The sequence below is a fragment of the Ambystoma mexicanum genome, chromosome 5q (assembly GCF_040938575.1).
Source record: "Ambystoma mexicanum isolate Mex_15411 chromosome 5q, UKY_AmexF1_1, whole genome shotgun sequence".
NCBI classification, from domain to species: domain Eukaryota; kingdom Metazoa; phylum Chordata; class Amphibia; order Caudata; family Ambystomatidae; genus Ambystoma; species Ambystoma mexicanum.
In genome coordinates, this window is record NC_090933.1 from 1273589651 (window position 1) to 1273613630 (window position 23980).

At 43.7% G+C, this 23980-nt stretch overlaps 1 protein-coding gene across 4 annotated transcripts in view; it reads left to right on the forward strand.

Annotated features, from left to right (window-relative positions):
- RECQL4 (RecQ like helicase 4) overlaps positions 1-23980 on the forward strand; it is a 409056-nt gene that overhangs the window by 251287 nt on the left and 133789 nt on the right. For all 4 annotated transcript variants that reach the window (XR_011278686.1, XR_011278685.1, XM_069621818.1 and 1 more), the window contains exons 16-19: positions 5533-5722; positions 5844-6121; positions 9612-9749; positions 16985-17138. Coding sequence is in view for 2 of the 4 variants with exons in the window: in XM_069621818.1 (XP_069477919.1) it covers positions 5533-5722; positions 5844-6121; positions 9612-9749; positions 16985-17138 (760 nt within the window). In the remaining 2 variants the exon portion in view is untranslated. The remainder of the gene's footprint in view (positions 1-5532; positions 5723-5843; positions 6122-9611; positions 9750-16984; positions 17139-23980) is intronic.

Genomic DNA, 23980 nt, shown 5'->3' on the forward strand with positions numbered 1-23980 from the left:
TTGGGTCGTCTGGTGAGTAAGTTCCTCTGGTAAGTCTTGAGTGGGTGACTTGGTAGCCGCTTGGGATTTGGCTATAATATTCCTGGCCTTATCAATTTTGTTAAAAAATGCTATCTGAGTTGCGTCACATTCTTCTTGGGTGGGCGAGAATGAGGGTGTGATGCCTTTTGGTCTATCAATAGATTTCAATATATTGAAGCGTTTGCTGGTGGAGTTGGCTGCCACTGAGATCTGTTTGTCATAGTAGTTCTTTTTTGCCTCAATTATCATTTCTTTATAGGTTTTCTCACTGATTTTCCAAAGTGTTTTCTTGTCCGATGGGGGTTCTTTTTTCCACTCATTTTCCCTTTTTCTTTTGAGTTTTTTCTGTTTGAGGAGTTCCTCTGTGAACCACTCTTGTTTTTTGTCCTTGGGCCTACAGGTTTTGGTTAGGAGTGGAGCTTCTAGATCCACTAGGGCCTGTCGGTGGCTAAGTAAGTTGGATAGGGTGGCCTTGCATGTGTCTTCATTATTTCACTGTGTTTCAAATGTGTCTAGACATTGTATCAGGTGCTCCTTGCTGATGTTTTCATAATTCCGCAGTGTTCTTTTAACAGGGAGGTTGGGAAGTTTGGGTTTTTGAGTTGGGGGGGGGATATGGAAGGTCACACTATAGTGGTCCGACCATATACATGGGTCAGTTTTATATTCTTGGGATAAGAGGTTGTTGGTAACAACCCAATCTAGTAGATGACCATTGTCCACGGTGGGATCGGTGTTCATCACTTGATATCTGTTATTCAAGAGTTTCTCCAGTTTAATGGCCTCTTTGTCTTTGGGGTCTCCCCGCCACCGATTGAGATCTCCTTGGAGTAGAGGGGCAGTGTTGGGTCCTTTGATCATGTTGAGTTGGTGTGTTATTTCTTCATTAAAGTTGGGCATGGAGGTAGGTGGTCTGTAAACAACAATTAAGTTGAGGCTACTATTATTGGTTTGAAGGTGTTTAAGGTGGAGGATTTCAGTACCATTGCATTGTATTTTATTCGGGAACAGTTGAATGGTGTCTTTGGCAATAACTGCCACACCACCCTCTTGTCCTGATTCTCTGTTGGTATAGTATATGGTGTAGCCATCGGGGACCGCTAGGTCGCAAGTGGGGCCGACGGGTTCTTTTAGCCAGGTCTCGGTGATGCACATGATATTGATATTTTCCACAGATATCTTATCATGAACGCTGATGGCGTGTTTGTTGAGGGAGAGCGTATTGAGAAGACAGATCTTTAGATCTGGGGAAGGATGGGAGGGCACTTTCTTATTGATGAAGGTCTGTGATGTTCTTTTTTCATGTCTCTTAATTGCCAGCGATTCTGTGGCAGTAATATTTGTGTCAGGACTAATTAGTTTGAGGATTGAGTCACAGGCGGCTTTGGCAAGCTTTGTGTTTTGGTAGTTGTGCAAGATGGTAGCAGCTATATCAAAGGATAGCTGCCCAATGGTTGTTTTTAATTAGCTGTCGTTCCTGGCCAGCGTGGTTTGCACCGGACGCTGTGGACGGTGAGGACCGGCTTGGCCCAGAAGCGCCGGCGTTGAAGCGCCCGACGTTCCTTTAAGAGGGATGTTGGTGCTTCTGGGAATTGAAGTCCCAATATGTCTTTCAGCCAATGGCAGAGGCTGAAACAGCCTTCTACTCACTTGAGCTGTATTAAACAGTTAAACGCGCACCGCGAAGCGGCTGGCGTTTGCCTGAGCAACTGTACAACTCGGAGCCCCCGAGTCAGCAGAGCAGGGACTCGCAGGTGAGTTGTGTGGGAGCGTCTATTAGCTACCAGTGCTTGAACTGATTTTAGCACTTAGAGGCTTGCACAGGAGCTTCTCTTCAAAACAGGTCAAAGTGTCAGCAAAAGCTATCAGCTAGGCACTGCAGTGCCTGTTAGAGTTGCAGCTTCTGTGGCTATAGGTAAAGAAATAGTTACAGAGCAGTCATTCGATTCTTCATTCACACAAAGGTATCAGGCGGGCAAACAGCGAGTTAGTACTTCTAAAAATAATGGGTTGGCAGTATTCAAGGGCAGCTTCAATACTCTCCTGCGCAGATCGTGTCCTCCAACTAGTTGCATTCTTTGAAGTCACTTGTCGCAAAAGGAAATGGCAAAGCTAGATAAAAGAGTAAAGCAAACCTTCTCACATCTGTAGGAAGTCCTATACTCTTAGGTCATTTTCTACTGATTGTAACTTGGAAATGAACACAGCCTGAGTGGCACGGTGGGTGCGTGTTGGTGGCAACCAGATGTAGCACAGGTATATGCATCTGAAACCCCTGGCCCTTTGAATACCTGAACACAGTTTAGGTAATGGCCACATGAGGTGTGATTCTTGTGTTGATAACGTATGGCGTTTAGTTGATGCACATGTGAGTAACTCTCTTTGTGTTTCACGTTAGTCTGTGTCACTGGCCTTCTTGTAGTCTATTTGGCAGACAATCCCAATCTTAAATGGGCTATCCACTGTAATTTAGCATTGATGGAGAAAGCATCACTCTCTTTTGTGTTGTCATGCGTTGTTCTTCCCTAAAAGGTGGCTTATAACTGTACCTGAAATGTATCCATTGGCTGTTTCTGTGGCATGAAGTTGACTGCCATGCCCAAAGGAACTTACTGCTGCGGTTGCTCTCCTGACAAAGGTGCCATATGTGACGAGGCCCGTCACCTGTAGAGACGAGAACAAGCAGGTGCCACATGAGAAAGTATTGACCAAATATCTAAAAAATAAAAAAAGGCACATTCCATAGTTTATTTTTTCTTTTTCTTTTTTTTTCTTTGACAAACTATGAAATATGGATTTTAACTTTGACAGTGTTAACTTTTATGAGTTTTGAAATGTGTCAATTATTTCTGTATCATGAATAAAGTTTGAAACAAACCAATAAAAAGAGAAATAGTTGCTTAATATGTCATAACGAATATGTCATCACCCCCCAAAACAAAGACAACCTGGTATTATAAGAGTGTGAGCGAAATTATCATCATCATTTAAGAATTTTATTTAAAAAAAATGTAAATGACATAAAAGACCTTTGAAGGTTATATATAATGAACACCCGCCAAAACACAATAGCCATGATGAATAAGACAAATAATCAAACTTCAATTCATACATGTTACCATTCTTACAAATCAACTGTGTACAAATGTATAGGCAATCACTCATCATGCATCGCTGTTTCATACACATATTACAAGAAAAGTGCATATGCTTTGGTATACAATCAGTGGTCACCAAGACAGACCAGAACCATAGTAAAACAGTCTGAAGTGACCAATTCAGTATAGTTCATGGTGGAATATCAATTCGTCATAATCTCCGCATCCATCATGTCCTGTAGTTTACGATAATAAATGGCCCTGTGACCTGGCCCTTTCAAGAGGAGGAGGGAAGAAACCAGGACCAGCCCTAGTGATGAGGCAGGGTCGAGTACAAGGGTCTCAGAGGCACTTAGCCTCCCACACTTCTCCCTGTATGCTAGTTTGGAGACTTAAAGCCCAGCCTATCCTGCTCGGCTATATACTCGTCAGTGTTTTTCAATAATTCCAGGAAGCGCCCGAGTTGGGGATAAGGACAGCCGGAAAAAAACAACCAAGATAAACACCTGCATTTTAGGCATCAACTAGCAAGATGGAATGATGCCAATACAGTCCTAGGAAAACTGTTCACTGCCTCACCAAGGAAACTGGAAAACCTTTGGCAATCGCACACAGTTCCGGGCACAGCAATAGGAGAGAGACCTGCAGTACCCATGTGCGGCCACAGAGATAAGGCCATTCGGCGGAAACACCGCCAAAGGGCTCACTTTCACAATCCCAGCCACACTAACCCAGCAGAGACAAGAAGGGAAAACCCCTCACCTACAGGAAAGTCAATGGGGAATGCGAACAAGCCCATTAAGCTTGCAACAATACCATGGTACTTGTATGGCGAGTCTGCATGGAGAAAAGGGGCATGGCTCAGCTCTCTTCTGAAGACTCTCCTAAACACATATACATCCTGGAAGGGGAAGATCGAACAGAAGAAGCTAAATGGAGCTATCCAATCCAAGAAGGGGAGGAGCTAGATGAAGCTGTCCAATCCAAGAAAAGGGAGAGGCATTTAAACAGGCAATAGGAAGTAGTAAGTGTGAGTTATCCATGTTAGATTTGCATTGGAGGTGGACCATGAGAACAGCAGGATGAAGGACGAAGCGGTTCCTTGTAGAGATTTTGTGCAGCAGGTGAGGTATTGGTTTAGGAGTGAAAGTGTGTGTGTGTTCGCACACAGAGTAATGTTTGAATGTGAGACGGCTGATGCTGGGTGTAGGAAAGGTGGCTGAGTAATAGTAGTGATGGGAGGAAGATTGGTGGCGGGAGAAGGAGAAAGAGTAGTAGTAGTAGTGGTGGTGGGAGGAGAGCAGAAGTAGTAGTGGGGGTTTGAGTAGTGAAGTATTGTGGGCAGAGAAGTAACATCAAACACTGGAGGCGAGGGGTAGGAGGAGTGAATACTCAGTGGGGCAGAGGTTTGCAGGGAAGAGACTGAGTGGTAGGCTGAAAGAATAGGAGGGAAGTGGGAAGCGTGAGCACGAGTGAACTAAGCAAAATCTAATTGACGAAGTGGAAGGCACTCTCCCTAATTTCCTATTGCAACACTAACTGGTTGGATTAGGGACAGTTAGGAAGTCCCAGAGCTGGTATAAAGACAGATGTTAGTTTGAGTTACTGTCCGTTAACTCTAACCAGGGTTATGGAGGCTTGAGTTGGGGGGAAATCTTACGGAAGACAAGGAGGACGACCCTAAAGCCTACAAACGTTAGAATAAAGACCCTGGACCAGTCCTTGAGGCTTGGACTGGTTTGTGGGCCATACTGTAGAACATGGGGTGTTCTCTCTAAATGCACAACCCTTTATGGTGTGGAATGTCATGCTTAAATTGATGCTGCATTTGATCTCTCACTCCAGCATAAATGTGTTGCAGATTGTGTTTCCTTGAATCCCACGATAATATTTGCGTTCGATACTTTTAACCCTCTTGGCATTCCGTGCTCTATCTCCGCTTGTGGATTACTGCTGTATATTTATCATGACTTCAATAATGACAATTTGTGCATGAAAAAAAAGGCGAAGGACATATGATGCTACTGGTACGCTCATCTTGGGTGATCTGCCTCCACATGGAACCCAAACTGCGTTATGGGTTGCCTTACCTGGTAAGTCCAGTACTCAAACTGATGGGTTCACATCATACGTTTGGGTTTCCAATAGCTTTTACTCTTTGAGTCTGAGGGTGCCATAGTCAATACTAGCATGTCTTTGAAAGTGGTCTATTTGAGGAGATGTGTATATCTGTAGAGCATGATCAGAGTTCCTTGTGGCCACAGTAATTTCTCTGCATTATTTGTTGGATGCTGGCTTTTGCTGGCAGCGATAGTTTGCTTGTTTGATAACGAAAGTGGGACCTCTGTTCCCTTTGCTGCCTAGTCTCTACTGTGCGATTAACGTGCCTTGGGATCTCTCTTTTCTTTTGCAGGCCTTGGTCTCCTTGCTGAAGGGTGACCGCTTCAATTGTCTGGATTCGGTCATTGTATACTGCACTCGCAGGGAGGAGACGGCACGAATAGCGGCTCTGCTCCGCACCTGCCTCCAAGGAGCGATCCTGAAGGAGTCTGCTGCTGATGAAGGCGAGGAGGACAGCAAGTCCAAAAAAAAGAAAGCGGAAGGTAGCTACTGCCATTCAGTCAGACGTTACCTATGTTCTTCTGGTAGCTGTCCTTGATCATGCATGATTTTATTATCTGTTTTGGCGATTACTCTGTTCCATTGTTTTTCTCTCTCCTGTAGCTAAAAAGAAAATTCGTAAACCCCTAAAATGGATCTCCGATTCCTACCACGCCGGCATGTCGGCTTCCCAGAGGCGTCGAGTCCAGAACAACTTCATGAGTGGCCAGCTGCGCATTGTGGTGGCGACCGTGGCCTTTGGCATGGGTCTGGATAAGTCTGACGTACGTGGAATTGTGCACTACAACATGGCCAAGAACTTCGAGAGCTATGTCCAGGAAATCGGCCGAGCAGGCAGAGACGGGAAGCCTGCGCATTGTCACCTCTTCTTAGACCCCGAGGTAGGAACTTCCTCGAAGGGGGTTAGTACAGCACAATTCACAATTCCAGAATAGATGGGAGCGTGGGGAGGATATAGGGGGGTGCATGCAGTGTGAAAGCAAACCCAGAACTGGAGACTAATATCTATCCGGTTACAAGAGGTATCAACGCAGATAAGACTAGATGTGCCTGGAAGACTTTAGCTGCATTCGGTTTCCGTGTATTTTGTTTTCTTAATACATTGGCTGCTTGAATTCATAATCATCACGGTAGTAATGTTTTAAATCCTGCTCAGGTATGCCCTTTCCCTTACTATCATGTGCTTGGTTGTAGCATTACGTTGTTGCATAGGGAGGTTTACATCAAGAGCTATTTGTGACGAGAGCTATGCTCATCAGCCCTCTCTAGTCCACAGGCCAATGAAGATCCCCGCTCTTAGCAGCAAATAGACACAGGCACTCTGGAAATGCACGACTTGCACAGTAAACACAATGGCACTCATTCAAATATGATGATGTGTGGAAGAAGTGACGGCAGTCGATTTACTGCACTGCCATATCCCAAGTTTGGAGATGTCGTTGGTAAATCTCCAGCACTTGCTGAAATATGTTTCGTCCACATTTTGTCTAATATATGGAGGAATTATTACTGGCAGAATTACCGCTGGTGATAATTCCTTGAAAACCCCCAGTGGCGCCTTTCTGGGGTCTGCACAATAGGGAATAACTGTTACTTACTCGTAATTTGGTGATTTTTATTGCCAAAATGAGTGGTGGTGTCAGAATTGGAGTTTATTTCCTCTAAAACCTCACACTGGTAATGCAAGCCAATTAATGGATTTGAAATTTCTATAGCACAGCCCATCCATTGCTTCTCTGCCGTTTAAGACTGCATGTAGTTGGCACAACTAGGTGCTGGTCTCGATAATCTGCTTTCTTTTCATAAAGCCCCTTCCTTTATCACTCCTTAAACTGGTTGCAATAAATCAACTTTATGAGCTTCTTGACCTTACGTGACGTTTCCTTCCTTAGATTAGGAGCAAGAGGTTTGTGCACTCGCACCCACCTTTTTACTTGCAAGCGTTGACGGTTCCTACTTGCAGGGACTGCTGACCTTTACAGGCTCTCCATGATTGATGAGTTTACAAAAATAATGCTTGGAATCATCGTAGGAGATGCATAAGCTATTCAAAACGAGGGAAGGAGCACTATGATGGGGACCATTTTAGATGCAGAGCACCCAAGTCAAAGGCGTGGATTACACCAACAACACATTATTTTACCACTGTCTTTATTCTGGCAAAGTCTTTATAAAAGAATCTGAGGCAGGAAAAATAATTCGCGCTAGTCTCCTAAATTACAGATGGACCAGGGAAAATGCTTAATGACCTTCATGCAACACTTCAGAGAGCCATAGCTTGTAATTTAATCATACTGAAAGAAGAGTTCAAGCAACGGTGGAGCAGGTTAGAGGAGGATCTAATGCTGTTTGTGGCTCGGGGCACTACAGAAATGGCCTCTGGTTTAATCTGGTCTTTCTGTATTCATATAGGGAGCAGCCTATTTAAGCACAAAAAATTTGCTAGAATCCCTTGGCCCCAATAAGGTAGATTATTTTTTAAACTGCAATGTCTGAGTTGGTGGGGGGGTCTTTCCTGTGAAAGGGGGAAGGCAGACAGTACTGTTTTGCTAAAGATTTATCTTCATTGGTGTTTTTCGTATCGCACAGACATGTTTATGCAAGGGAGCATTATCAAACCCATTCCTGGTGGCGACGGCAGCCAGTGAGGTTTAGCCATTTCATTTAAAATTATCCAGGCATACATTTTACTATGCTCTCATTCGTTCAAAGCTGCCACATAATGTTTAAAATCTTCCCTTCCCAGCCTTCCTTGAGGGGTTAAATCATGCACCCGTTTTCCAGCACCACCATGGATGCATTCATCTGTCGATGGCAGGACATGGGTGATTGAACCGTACCCACGAGAGTATGATATGATAGGTTATTTATAACACGCTTAATATCCAGAAGTGTGGACCCGGGGATCGAACTTTTGTTGCTCGGTGTCCTCTTGCTTCCAAGGCGAACACGTTGCCCCTGAGCTATGCTCCTGACACTAGGTAGAGAGCCAGTGGATGGCTGGAATCTGCTTTTTATTTACGTTGTATGCAGTGAGAGTCAAGAGTGTTAGAGAAGGGTGGGTGCCAGTCTGTGTCCCTGTGTGCCCTTTGTTTGGTTGAATGTGCAGACAGAGTACTTGGGAGGTGGGCATTCGGGAAGCATCTTGCATGGCACTCTAAAAACATCTTCCAAAAACGGTCCTTCTTTCCGCCAAACAAATTGCCTTGAGATTTAGAGTGGAATAAACTCTTCAGTTTGTACTTCACTTAAGAGAGAAGGCTTTCAGGCCCTTCATAGAGTTCCGAGAAGATCAGCCGGATTCAGCCTTGTTGATGACTGTCATGGCAGCTTGCATTTAAGCTTTTTCTGCTAAAGGACCCAGTCTGCTTTTCCACATAAACCAAGAATTTTCTTCTGATGTCCTTTTAGTCTTTCTGATGAGATGGAAAATGTCCATCTACAGCTGTGTTGCAAGTGAGTTCGCTAGGCATTTTCCTACTGAGGTGATCTGATGGCCAGCTACTTAAGCTGCACTATACTCATTCCGAGTACACTGCTGGATGCTACTTATTTTGGTCCACTATGCTTAACAAAATCTTCGTCTGAACCTGAAAGCCATTATTACAGAACTATGCTTTGGTATCTTCCAACGCAGGCAGGCGAGGGTTAGACAGAAGATTGAGAACATTTGCATGCGTTCAATTTACTCGCCATACTGGGGTGTATTTCTAGTCGCTCAACATAATTTCTTCCGAGCGTGCCTGCCACGATCCTGCTCCTGAGTCAATGTGTGTATCCATCTGGGTAGATAGTATGAAAATGAACAGACTAAGGAATGCTGAGAAGGCAAACGGGAGGGTGGGCATCAGCATGGTAGGTCTTGGTTGCTGCTGTTTGCAAAGCCAGGATGGTGACTTTCGTACTACTTTTTATTTTCTTACACTGCCGTGGTCATAGCTCAGAATCCATAATCCTTGAGAACAGGACAGACAGCATCTAGTTAAGTCGTGGGCTCGATCTACTAAAAGGAAAGAAGTCACTGTAGTAAGTAGTTTGTAATAACCTGAGTCCATTGGGCCTCTATTTTTCATACCACCTCTTATGCATTCCATTTGGTTGGGCCATGAGGAAAGACAGTCTGGGAGAAAGGCTGAACGGTTTTGTGAAGCAGTGCATGGATGTGGGAGGGCGTTTCTTTCTCTCTGCACCTTGTTGTTGATACAGCAGATTCTATGATCCCGTTCCCTGCACATAATGATCTGAGTGTATTGGGAAAGTAGGGCTAAGAACTGAAAGTACCAACGTTTCTTCTGTGAATACATGTTTTCTCCTCTGAGCAAAGAGCATTAGCTATAATTCATGTTCTCCTCTTTATTTTCCTCCATTCAGGGCGGCGACCTGAATGAGCTGAGGAGACACATCTATGGTGATACTGTGGATTACTTCAGCATTAAGAAACTGGTGCAGAAGGTTTTCCCGAAATGCAGGTGCCGGGAAATCCATCAGAAGACACGGGCACTGAACATGGTAAGATACTAATGGATAACCTTTGCCCGTAGGATCGGGATCAGAGGTTGGAGTCAGGGTTCATCCTGGGGGTGCCCGGGATAGTGGGAAATCATCCTTTGTTTTACTGTAAGAATCAACATTCACCTAGTCTGTCCCATGATATTTGAAGCATAAAAATGTGTTTGATAGTAATTTAGTTTGCTAAAAGAAGTCCCTTCCCTGTTGTCAAGAGAGAACAACAGAGAGTCAAAGGGATAAGAAACCCAGGCAGAATAATGGTTTGTGGAGACCCGAGCATATGGAGGAGGGGGAGATATGCGAAGGGTGCCACAGGGTGGAAGAAAGGACTTCTGAGCATGCAACTGTAAGGATCATAAAGAGATAGACCGCAATGAAAATGATGACGGCTCGATCCGTGAAGAATGGCTGCTAGAGGACATTGTAGTGGCAAATGAGAGCAAGAAGGTTGCATGCTGGAACATAGAGAAGTTCATAAGAAACCGTGCCAAAGGGAAGAGAATGAAACTGGAGAGGTTTTACTGATGTGTTTTGATGAAGGAGTAAGGCACATCGGCACTTGGTGGATTTGTGAAAGAAATGAAAATGAGAGAAAGCCACTTACTGTTGGAACTGGCGAAAATACTTGCTTGGTGCATGTGGAGACGCTGCATAGAGGCAAGGAAGCTGAAGGCAGAGACCGGTTCCTAGAGCACCTTGATCAAAAGTGCATGTTCGGACCTGAAGTCAAAGTCCCTTCAACATTTTCTTAGTAGCCAAGTTTCTAGTTCTTAAGCACCTGACAAATCTTTGGTTTGTTACTGTCATCACACATTGTGTCAGATGTTGGATGCCAACTGGACCTGATGAGAAGTCCACCCCATGACATTATGAAGACCAATGCCACCATGAGCTGTACAGATCATCCACTACTAAAGGTTACCAAATTGACCTCCGTAGCTCGCACAATTAGTACCAGCGAAAGAACGAGTCCTGGTACAAACCACCCTACAGCTAGTAGTCCTCAGGTGCTACTGTGGAAAAAATGTCCAGCACCAGGGAGTAGCCCTGAAGAACTTTGCTGATGCCAGAGTAGACGTCCCTTCACTTTCAGAAACAGTACCCTTGAAATCCAGCCCGGGAAATGGATATCCCAGTGGATATGTGAGAAATGCTTCCACCTTTGGGTGAACAAGATGGCAAACCTGCCAATGACGGTCCGGCTATGGAGACTAAATGGGTTCAACCCAATCACCTGCAAGTCGAGAGCTAATCTTTTCCCTGATTTTGCCATTGCGTGAAGGAATGGCCCCCTTTCTAAAACACCCTTTCAAACTAAGTACCACCTTTAAAAATCAAGAAAAATAACAAAGTACTCTTCAGTGAAAGAAGAGGTCTGTGTTAAGAATTCAAAGCATTCATGCTTTTTCCCCCCAAGGGGAGCTAACCTCTTTGGGACTATTGAGGTGCAATATCCTGTGTAGGGTGACCCCTCACAATCCCCTAGGAATAAGGAATGCTGAAGTAGGGATTCCCTTTCACCTCCCTTCACTGCAAAGTCCCAAGCATCCGTTGGGGAATTATGGGAATTGAGCAGGGTAGCCATGTGCAGGGCCCCTTTGTGATGGATTGCTTGCTCTCTGACTTACCTCGATTACGGCCTCACAGTGAAACCCTGAACCAAAGGGATGTCTCCCTCCACTCCAAGAAGGATCTAAAATACACCAGACCACCAGGAGAAGGGGAGCCCAGCCGAGGCTTTAGACACAACGGCTTGCACTGCCACATGTTAGACAGAATCCTGTGCAGTGCCCTTAGGGACCACTACACACAATTAAGACCACAGGTGGCAATACAAGTTTTACCTTTGGTACAAGCTTGTACTAATATGTTAAAGTGGTAGCAGTAGCGCAGCAGCCAGGCTTATCTCAAGAGTATATGAGCAGTAGCAGAGATTACACAAAGGGACCACAATTAGTGCGACTCAAGCAAACACTGACTCAAGGTTTCAGGTAAAAAATATAAGTACATTTATTTTTAAACCGTTTGTTATAAAGACGACACTTCTATTAATTCAAAACCACACGTAAAATACACTACAACCAACCAATTCACTGTGGTACACTGTAACTCAAGGTAAGTATCTTAAGATTTAACGGACCGGTGTTGTGAAACAAAAGACGTTACCGGGAATACACTTGCGATCACTTTTTGACAGTAATAACAGTTCTGTCTTAAGAAACGCGTATCCGTGGCAAGAAATGCTACCGGGGCAAAAACACACTTAGCACCTGAGTTAACCAGAGAGAGTTGGGGGCAAAAATCATAGGCAATACTTTTGTCAAGGCAGAAAGAATCAGAGATCACTCTGACAGAAATTCAAGAGTCAATAGGCCGGAGCCAGTGTCAAGTGGAACCTGGTTCCTGTTGTCAAGGATCACACAGTCGGACAGTTCACGATTCAACGTAGCCAGGAGTACTTAGATATTGTCAACAGAGGAAGCAAAAGTTATAAGAAGGAGGGAAGACAAGGGCAAGCCTTGGAGATGACGAAAAGGGATTCACCCTAATTCCTCAAGCAGAACACAGTACCTTATTCAAAGAAGAGGCTGGTGCCACGGCAGTTGTTCCTGGTAGTTTCCTGCAGACCCACGGTTCCTGGAGCTTCGGGACGAAGGTGGACGTCTGGAGGAGTCTGCATCACACAGAAATGAAGCCGGCAGCAGAGCCGGTGAATAAAAGGTGCGCTCCTTAAAAAACAGGAGAGGCTCTTCAGATGGCTATCCGGACCACTACAGCTGTGTGCAGCGATTTCGAACAAGAAGAGGATCCTCTGGCTGTAGAAGGTGAGCTGGTTATCCCTACCAGGCACAAGGGAAGAAGACTCCGGACTGGATCTTCGCTGGTCGTCGAAGGGTAGATGGCTCCGGACTGCAGCAGGGCTTCACCTGGACGGGGTAGTTGCAGCAGCCGTCTTAGTCTCCGCTTCTCTTCGGTTCCTTGTAGTTCCAGTGGCGACTCTGACTTCTAGCCCAAGAGACCTGCCTTTTATGCGAAAATCCCCCATTCACACAGCATGGCTGTCAATCACGCAGCAGGGGGGTTGTCCAGCCCGGACAACCACCTCAGCCACTCATGGCAAAGTGCGACTTGGGTTTCCTAGGATACCCTGTGCAGGGGGTGACTACACCCCTCCCTCACATTCACCCCACCTAGACAACCAGGTGCCTAGAGGAGGGCTTCTTGGCAGAAGCCCGCCAAAAGACAGTGAACAAAGAAGGCAAACCTGGTTTGCCTCTCAAAGTAAAACACAAGAAGGACTTTAACAAAATGAAATGGCGAATAAACCCGAACGGAGCCAAAAGAAAAAGTATTTGGTCAAACGGGTTTAAGTTCGAGGCTAATCTAATAGCCTGAAACAATACCACGTTTATATAGTATAATCGCAGTAGATAACACTGCCACCAGCCAAGTCTAAATGTTAAGAGCAAAGCAATGCTCTAGGAGGTACAGATAAAAAGGGCTAATGATTAACCCCTTCCAGTACTCCATGTAAGATGGGGTGGACTGGATCTGTGGTTAAATGCTAAGTAAAGTTAATGGCAACTTTACCCTTTTCTGGGGGACAGTAGTCAGCCCCAGAAATGGAGTCGGTGGGAAGTCTAAAAGACAACCCTGTGTCACTGCACGGAGGTTGCTGTGAAACTCACAAAAGAAGGGGGCTACTGAAGTGGTGTACTCCAGAGTTCACAATCACAAAAGCAGATGAAATACACATGGCAAAACATGGGTAAGAGTGGGGAAAAGCTCACACTCTTACAAGTGGAAAAAATAACTCCAGAAATCCAGCAAAGCTGCTAAGGGACTCACTAGGTAAGGGAAATTAGCCATTGAATGAGAATTCTCTTTAACACCACACAAATGAGGAAGTCCTGGCCGTTGAGCAGGAGCCGCATTGGAGAGCCACACAGTCTGCGTGGTGGGCGGGGACCCGAAGCAGCCTGCGGAGCACTGCCTCTTGACTGCGGCAGAGATTTCTCAGAGACCAGGACTGCCAGGAGATGAAACCACTTCCCGAGACGGAAAACATACCGGCGGCCTGCTCCTCCCAGGCAGGAGGAAGGAACTTAGGCGAAGCAGCCAACCATGCAGACTGGAGCCAGGATGAGCAAGCAGTCACCCACCCACGTCCACAAGCATGGCCTTCAACTAGAGTGAAGGTGTGCTGTGTTGCTCTGAAGGGGGTGGAGGACAGTGAAACAAGCCTACAGTGCACACAGGGCTGGCATTCAGAAAACCCCTGAAGTGGGTAGGCAAAACCGCCAGAGGACCATAACCAAAGAAATGTCTACTGGAAAGGGGGTAAGAGACTTGGGAACTATTTGGTGGGGGTCAAAAAACCAGCCACCACCGAGTGAATCCAGGGAGAGCCCCCCCCCCCCCTCTTCTAAGCCATAACTTGAGTCTTTCTTTCTTTAGAGGTGGGACAGATATTAGGGTACCATAGATTTTGACTGAGGACCGAGTTTATTTGTTCGACATCCTGACGAGCACCCGTTTGTTGTTTTTTTGGAGTAGGGAACTCCTCATAGTGGTAGGGCTTGGAGAAGATGGTCTTTAATTTCAAATAAAGAAGTTTGTTGAAACTTGTCCTCTTGTCAGTCTTCTATATCTGACTCCTAGTCCCAAAACCTTTCCAAAAGACAGTGATGAATGTGGCTCATGCAAGTTTGACCGCTGCCCCAAATCTGAATCTGTAAGACCCAAGTCAATGTCCTGAGATCATTTGTTTGACAAGGTGTTTCCAGAAGTATAAAAAGGCATTGTAAAAAGTGAGAAACGGTCCTGTACAACCATTAACAGGGATTCATTTCCCATTAGAGAGAGTTATCATGGAACTTATCAGCCCCTTGATCCATCTAAAGGGAGGTTCCGCTAGATATTGGTCATGAAGGAATATACTACCTGGTGCGCTGATGCATTCCTAATTTGGACCAACGCCACATTGGATGTGCCTTGAAAGTGCTCATACAAGGCTTACATTGGGAGTTGGTCACTGGCCAAGGTGCACACTTAATGTCAAAGATCATGGACGAAGCAAAGACACTTTTACAAGCCAAACCTTAAGCACACCCATCTTTAGTCCCCAAACCCACTCCGAGTGAGGTTTAACGAGACTGTGAAACCTCTACGACATAAGGTTGCAAAGTGTGAGGTAAGATCCTTCTGCACATGTCTCGACTTTTTCCCCTTGTGAGTTAAATGGAGGCCTCAAGGATGTGATTATGTAAAGATGTGCAGCTAAGAGATCCTTTGGCCCCTCAGAGATGGTAGACCATATACCCTGATCTTGACCAACCTAACTAACGTCACACTGCTGAGGGCAACGTAGCTGACTAGCTGGTGGAAGATTACCCGTTGTATTATTCTAGGTACAGACTTTACACCAGAGATGGCTCCTCTGAGCATCCCACTACAATCCAGCATGCTGTACCGCGCATGTCTTTATTTGACACATGTATCTGTGTGTGCAAATAGCAGATGGCATGTGTTTCTCTCCTTGACCCTGCATACTATCCCTGTTATGCTGGACACGAGTGAGAGCTGTATATGATAATTTCTTGACTAAGCGTATGTGCAGGGACAAGGTATATGTAGAAATAATCTAATCCAAAAATCCCTAATGAGAGGTGACTGAATTTATTTGGTCGAATTTGGTAGGTATTTTGGTACATTTTAAATAATATATAGATGTGGGGTGGGGTAAGGGTCTAGGTGAAGGTAGGGGGAAGTGATGGGGGCTGAGGGCATTATTGAAAAAAAAAGAAATTGGCCGAAAAGAATGAGGTCATTTATCAGTAGTTTTTTTTTCCGGTGAATTCATGGTAATCCCAGGGACGGTGCAGGAGCTGACCAGAAAAATCTGCAATGCCTGGATGTTTAGTGAGTGAGTTGATGGAAATATGCATTCCAGCCCAAAGCCTGTAAATGGAGGCATCCACTTTGAAAGAGATATCCACAACTGAATGAGTGACATCAAGTTTGAATAGATGCACCCCTGCTACTGGAGGCAGGTATTGCATTTCAAGATCCAATACCCTATAACTAGCAAGGGTCTGCCCCATTGCTCAGTTAGGGATATGCGGATGTCGGAAGTGGAAGGCCTCAGATCATGGCAAAGCTCTTCTAGTGTGCAGCCCTGTCCAAGACCCTTCTCATGGCGAAACTCTGCTGTAAGTTTCTACTGCCACCTCTTGAACTCAACGTGGAGCTTCTGATCGTGCTTTGTTCCATTAACTGATGGGAAGAACTGGCAGATGTCAGACTGTGCTCTACCCTCCTTGCCCTCTTAGAACCTGTAGTGTTTTTCCATGGACTGAAAACAAAGGCAGCAAGAGGAATATAGCACTTAGACAAAGCCCCAATACCTGGAGAGATCATCAGATCTGGAGTTTCTGTAAAGGAAACCAAAGCAAAAACCAAGGCTAAAGACAGTAACATTGACGGCTCAAGAGGCTCATCCGCCAACCATCTGTCATTGTGGGACTTTCAGTTCAAAGACTCCATCACCGGAACTGTTCTAAACGGAGTGAGTCCCAACGCTCTTGATCATTAGCAGACTGGTTTCTGTATTAAAAATTAAATTGTTTTTTAATCATTTCATTCATGCCAGACTCCTTCCTCTAAGTGCGGGGCCAGGAATCGAACCCATGCTGCTATAAATTATTAACTTGTATTTTGTTTTGGTATTGCACCGAAGTGTTGCAAACTGTTTATTTTCTTAGCTGGTTTGTGATATGTTCAGTCCCTGCAGAGTATTACAAATGCAGTTTGTCCAAAGAAATGAGTCTGCCTCCATGTGTTGCACCAAGAACAGAAAGACCTTTTTCTCACCCAGCTGTGTAACAGATGCAAAGAAAATGTGTCTGGAAAGCTTCATGGTCTCTATGTATAGATCAGCTGTTGCTAGCCTGGAGCGATGCTTAAAACATGAAATAAATGATTGGTTGATGAGATAGGGAAGACTCTTGGGATTTACCCCAAACATCAGCCAGAATGTTTGATGTCCTGATTTTCTCCTGCGCTCCCATTTTTGGAATTGACCGTTTGTGTGACTTTTGTGTAATGCTTTGGTCTTGTTTGAACCACTCCATAAATGGTGCTCATTCGGCAGCTCTGCCGTCCTTGCTGCAGTAGAGTGCTTTTGGAAGCAAGTCTGTGCCTCACACTGATAACTGTTTGCTTTCCTCCGTTAGGGAGAGGTAGATGACCATGAAATGATGGACATGATTGACCAGTGTGAGGATCCATCCGCAGCAGACCTTGGCATCCAACAGCGGGTGTGCTACAAACACGAGCGTGCCATTCCCATCGAGCCGACCGTGCAAGCCCTTGACGTCCGAGAGGAAGGTAAGTTCCCTGTCTGGTCCTTGCAATTAAGTGAGATGGTGCATATAGCACAGTAGTTCGAATGGAAACACTCAGTGTTCCAGATAGGATTTTGAAGTGGGAGTATTTTGCTTCCTATATTTTAAAGTTGTGAGTAAAATGATTTTTTAGGTTGCAAAAATCCAATTCCCAGTGGCAGTATTTTATAAGCGAGTAAAAAAATTCACTGGAAAATGGAAATGTTTTCACAATAATAATTCCTTTGCTCCTAGTTAGTTATTCATAGACATTAAAAGATGTCTTTACTTCTTCCAATTAGGCAGTAATAAAAGGCTATTCCTGTGGTACTACATGCACTACTGGTCCAAACATATCCATGGAGCCGTGTGGGTGAAGCAAGGGGCCCTAGGGTTTATAATTTGTTGAGAGTATTTTATACTCTCAATTTTTTGTGGGGGGGTTTATTTGCCTATTTTTAGGGAGTAAATGTAGCAGGCACGCCGCTTGTCTGTAGGGCTGGAACCACTGCTTACTTGGTAACAGACTCATTGTCAGTTCCCTTGGTGGAGGACATTTGGGGCCGGGGTGTTACCGTATTTGTTGTAGGAGGATTGACTCCTCGTGATTAAAAACTGGTTTGCTCTGTCTATGTCGAGAAATGAGGGATCAGAATACTTTATTTCTGGCTAGTTGCTTGCAACTTGAAACTGACTCCTGAATTCAGAGTTTCAGTTGCATAGGTAGGCGTTTGTTACTAGGAGGTATACCATAGACGGGTGCCATTTGCATTTTTGCAGGTGCTCTGTCCGATCTGAGAGTGGGGTGGGTTAGGTTGTGGGCAGATGGGGGGAAAAAAGAAGATAGCTTTGCTGCTGTTCATGCTTGCAGACCTGAGCCCTGCGTATTGGTGAGTTTGTAGGCTGTTTTGTGTAGTGCGCATGGAGGCGTTCTGTCCCGCATGCTGGGACTGGCGAGTAGGTTAGTTATAGATTAGTTGTTTTCAGTGTGACTTCTGTTAGGGGGGGTTTAAATAGCTGTGTTGGGATGGCTTAGTTGGTCTGCTTATGGAGTGTGTGTTTGTGTGTGCGTGTTTGTGTGTGCACGTGTGTGTGTTTGGCCATTGAAATATTAGTGGGTAAGGATTGCACAGGCAATAGTGAAACATCAGCGAGCGGAAATAGTACTGTAACCTATATAGCAGAGATGCCTGGCTGAAAATTAAGGTGTAGCACGAAGCAGGTGGGACACCTGGGATGAGGTTCCCATGGTATACCAGGGCATGAGACCAGGTGGTACATGTTGCAATGCAACACAGGGATAGTATTCTGTGGGACGGCAGGGAGCAGAAGTCGCATAGCATGAAATGTGTTGTGGTGGAATGGATCAGAATGGGCATTGCCTGGTTGGGGTTATCAACAGGGAGCTCGATCTCACATATCACATGCTCTTGTCCCAGTCAATGTCTTTTTCATAATGCCGTGGAACTTCTGGTTACTGGGTGCTGCCTTCCATAACTGACATTGAAAAGCTAGTAAATTTGGTGTATGTAAGCCTGGGCTCAAGTCAAGAGGACACATGGGTGGACTTAGTCCACCCACTTTCATAGGGTGGCCACCGTCCCCCAGGGTGTTATAGAGGCCTTGTGTAAAATGAGCAAAAAAGTCCTTTTTATTTTTTAAACATGTGAATTTACGCCGCCCTCGGGTCTCAACACGTGGTCGCCAGGTTCGCAGGCTGGGTGCTCCACCACTGCACCAGATAAGCTGATGAAAATAAGCAAACAACTAAAGCTAAAATGTCATGTTTTTTGACTGTCTTTTCCAGGGAAAACATGTTATTGATTTGTGAAGTTTAAACCATGCACACTGTTTAACATTTTCAAAACACTATTGAAAGAAAATATCATCTCTTGTTTTTGTGTGTTGATTTTATGAAAGGTAAAGGCCATTTCTCCTGTTCAATTTGTATGGTTTGGAAAGCCAATGTAATGAAATTTGCATATTTCACCTTGATATGCTAATTTCAGGTGACATCACATCCGAGTATGTTAATGAGTACCCCCACTTTTTTTTTAGGACTTTCACCTTGATCTAAGGTGTAGTGCTGCATTCATGTTTTTGTGAAGCAAGTGGGTGCAAGTGTAACCTGCATTTCAGTATGAATGTTAAGTTACATATAGTAGGCAATATTATATATTGCATTGCTTGAATATTCAAGCATGCGAATACGCTGGAGATTGTGTTGACATAGTGGCTGGATAATGAGTTAAAACCAATTTCCATGGACTTGTTCCAGAATTCTATATGTATGTGTTGACTCACTGGGCAGATTTAAATATACAGTTTCTTTCCTCTAACTACAGGAACTGAGGCGTATAGACAGGATATACTAAGACATTTTCCTGTTAAGATCACGTTTAGCCAATTTTACTTTTATTTCATTTGACTGATTCTAATCTTACCACATTTGGCGAGGGAAACCAGCACAAATATTTACATCAACATTTAAAAACCGTAGGAAAACATTCAACAAGATGCGTCCTATAACACAAAAACAACATGGAACCAAAAAACTGTCAGACAAATTCAAAAGACCAGGACGTCCGGATAACACCCACTAATCTGAAAAGAAATATATCTAGACATAAATTAAATGTGAAAATACATCCTATTACCATTTTTATATTTATTTTCACTAAAAACAGTGTCTCACACTTCAGATTGAACTAATTCATTTAATGAATGAATCATTAATAACCACAATTACATTAATATAACTCTATATTTAGGTAGTCGACTCCACATTGATGTTTCAGGGTATATTTTTTATCAAAATGCTTCGTCAGGACCTACATCAAGCTTTCTTAATGTCTGGACATTGCACCAGAGTCTAAATCGAGCTTCACTGGGAGTACATTCAATTCAATCTATAAATACAGGAAAAATCAGGAATACCTTCTATGAATATTTAAGAAAAAACTCAATCTGCATATTCTATACTGCTATATTTATTAATCTGAGCAGAATGGTTGAGCCTCGACTGAATTACTCGCTCAAGTGAGACTTTAAATTGTACAGCATCATACAGACATTGGTTCAACCATATGTCAGTCAAACACATTGGGTTCTCACATGAACTGCTTCTGTATTGACTGAAAGGAAACTGAGACAAACAAATATATATTGTCAAGCAGTCTTGTGACTGCAATCTGGACTTCCCCACCAACAACCCATAGATATTTAATAGGTACCTTTTTTTAATGTTGTCGCATATCCAACTTATTCGGCACCAGGGGCCTAGCCAGGATTGCCTAACAAGTTGGACCAGAAGCTAATGTTCTTGGGACCACCGCATTAATATTAACATCTGTAAATTCCCACACAGCACTGCCGAGTGGACATTTACAGACTTTGGATGGGTCTTGCCAGCTCAGGCTCTACCCTATCTACGCCTCCTGTCGGCACCATTTTGAGGATTCGGTTTCAAGGATGTAAACCAAATGTGACTGCCTTGCATTTAAATGTTCTCTTCTTTTTGTCCTTTCAATTCAAGGCTGCAATATAGAGAAGGGGGAGTAATAAGGGCACTTATTTGGCACTAACCCTACAGCACAAGTTAATAGCTTTAACTACTCAACGTTCAATCATCGCTCACCTCGCAGGCTCTAAAATGACTTCCTCATTTAGGCTTTTGTGGTGCTCTGTAGCACCGTCTTCCTCACAGAATCCAAACTCAATTCTGTTTTCCAGAATGTACATATTACTGTTCCTATTTAGACCTACATTAACATAGAAACGAGCTTGTTATCCTTGGAAAGCGAAACGAGAAGTTTACTTGTTCAACATTGAGCACCATCTTTGAATTCGTAACTCATTATGGCAAAGATCCTAAACCTCGATAATATTTCTATTTTCTGCACACCTTAACCAGAGGGGACAGTTTCCTTGCAGAATAAACATAATTCTATATGTTCTTAACACGGAGATGTTGGTACCTTAAACTTCATTTCAATCAATAGTTCTTGAGAAGAGATGTTTTTGTTCTTATAGCAAGATCACCATCTGGAAATTGCAATAATGTATTCTTTCAGTCGAACGCTGCCCATGCACTGCATACAATTGAAAATAGGTGAATATTTGAATTTCATGTCTCCCCAGGGGCATTATATATATTAAATGCCTCAAGTAAGTCTCCAAACTTTCATTTATTTATTTTTATTTTGACATTTGTATAGCGCACCTAACCCGTAGGCATCGAGGCGCTTTATCTTAAGAGGGATGGTTACATTGACTACTAACGAAGGTGTTATGTTGAGCGCAGTCAAACAGCAGTTCTTTGCATAGGTTACGTACATTCGTTACATGAGTTGCTGGCAAAGGTTACAGACGTCCGTTGCGTTTCTTGCATCACATAGGTTACATCGTACAGAAGTTACAGAAATTGGTTCCTTTATTTACATGATGTAATGGTACTCCTATAGTGAGAAACATCCAGACACCTTTTAAATATGCAGCTTGTCTAAAAAGACACAGTCAAGCTCCAAGATACCAGATATCTGCTCAGCGCTCCCCAATGGAATTTGTAAACTGGTTTTAATACCTCATTAAGACCCTTAATGTGTGTTTGAAGTCTAAATATCCATTGGGACTCTTTGTGCATTAGAGCTCCCTCTACATTATGGTAAGCAGGTACCTCATCTATAATCCATCAAAATAGTTCATCATGGGTGTGTTGTTTTCCAACATAGTTTTGGATTAGAGGCGCTCCTACTTTCCTGCATTCTATTCTTGAACGATGTTCTAGAATACTTATGCGTGCCTCTCTACTACTTTGCCCAACATAAAACAAATTGCACTGGAACTTTATACAGTAGACCACTCTGTCCTGCAGTTAATTTCCAATCTCTCTTCTTTACTTTGAACGAAACCACTATGCCTATATATTTACATCCTATACATGTCCCACAAGGGGAAATGACCAACCAGTGGTCACAAATTCCACAATCTATTGGTCTCACTTCTTGTGGAATATTCGGAGTGTCCCAAATAGTCTTTAATATTTGTAGCTCCTTTATGTGCAAACCTCAGAGCTTGTAATTCAGGCAAATGCACTTTCACAAGATGCCTGAACTTGTATTTGTTTGTGGACAAAAAGTGGAAACACATGTCAGGATCTCGTGGGGTTTATCCTGACTCGTTAACAGCACCTTGCGTGGAGTATATATACCTCTTTTGGACTGGGCATTCATTTTTATGGCTATCCTCTTTCTGTTAACCTACTATCTAGCTGTGAAGCCTGATCTGTAAAGTCCTTTGGTCACATACACTTCTTTTTTTAGCTGCAAATACTGGCCGTATGGTAAATTGGCCGTAGTGTGGTGAGGATAAGAACTCTTAAAATGAAGCAATGTGTTGTGATCTGTTGGTTGCCTTTTTCAATTTACATTTCTAGATCTAGAAAATGTATTTTGTGGGTGGAATATTCACTGGTAAATTGTATGCTATTGAAAATTGTATGCTATTACTACAAGTATTTAACCAGTCACAGAAAATCTTGAGCGAAAAAACATTCTTACCAAATCATGATATCAATGGATCAGCGCCATTCCTTTATCCGGCATCCAAATACATTCTCGTTGGAGAAAATGTTTCCTCAAATTTAGCTATTTAGAGAGTAGCTAGACTTCATTTGTTTGTTTCTACCACGCCATATAGCCCTTGGTCAGGGCACCACACAAACACGAGGACATTTCTGAAACAGGACAATACATATAGCTGAAAAAGAATTAGCCGGCAGCTTAGGGTTCAACTGTATCTTGAAAGTGTACTGTTTTCTCTCCTGCCTTAGCTTTACCGGGAGTTCATTCCACGCCTTGGCTGCTAGAACCGGAAATTATCTTCTATTTCCCTGTGTTCTTTTTACCTCTGGGACACAGGCATTGTGCAGTACTTGAGCATAAGGTTCTGGCTGTTTTCTGGTGGGCTAGCTTTTGCTTCAAGTATCTCGCGGCTTCCCAGTAAATACATTTGTGGGTTAGTGCGAGAACTTTGAAATGAACCCTGCCAATGCAGTTCATTTCACCTTTGTGATATGATCTCTTCTTGAGATGTTGCACATAATTCTCACATCATATTTTTGAACTACATGTAGTCTCTGTAGGCATTCTTTGCTAGCCCCTATCAACAGGGCATTGCCGTAGTCCAGCCTTGCCACTACCGTAGCTTGCAACAATGTTTCGCAATTCTTGCACATCACCAATGGCTGAACTTGCCATAAGACTATGAGTTAATAATGTGAGTTCTTCACAACACCATCGACCTGGACTATAGCATCCATGTGGATCCCTAAAGTTATAACTTTCTCTGACACAGGAATTAAGTATCCCTCTATGTCAAAAACAGTGTGTTCTGGCCCCAATGTAGCCCTGGCCTGAGCTGAACCAAATATCATAAGCTCTGTATTTTAGCTGTTCAAACACATCCGGTTGTTCTGCATCCAATTCTTAATATAGCCATATATATGTTATCCAGCTTTTCCATGTCCTTTTCATATAATCTGCTAAAATCCATCACCAGTTGGATATCGTCTGCATCATTCATGAAGACGCGGCCCCTCTATTCCATCTGGTCACATAGCAGTTTTTTATATATGTTGAAGAGAGCAGGTGACGAGCACGCACCAAGCGGTACACAGTATTCTATTCGAATTGGTTACAAGGTAGCGTCCCCCCAGCCAATCCTTGAGGTTCTGTCACTCAGAAAGGATTTCAGCCATTTGATGGCGTTTCTGGAACAATCCCCTGCATCTCACAATTTTTGTAGCAGGCATCTCTGGTCTAGTAAATAGAGTGCTGCAGATGAGGC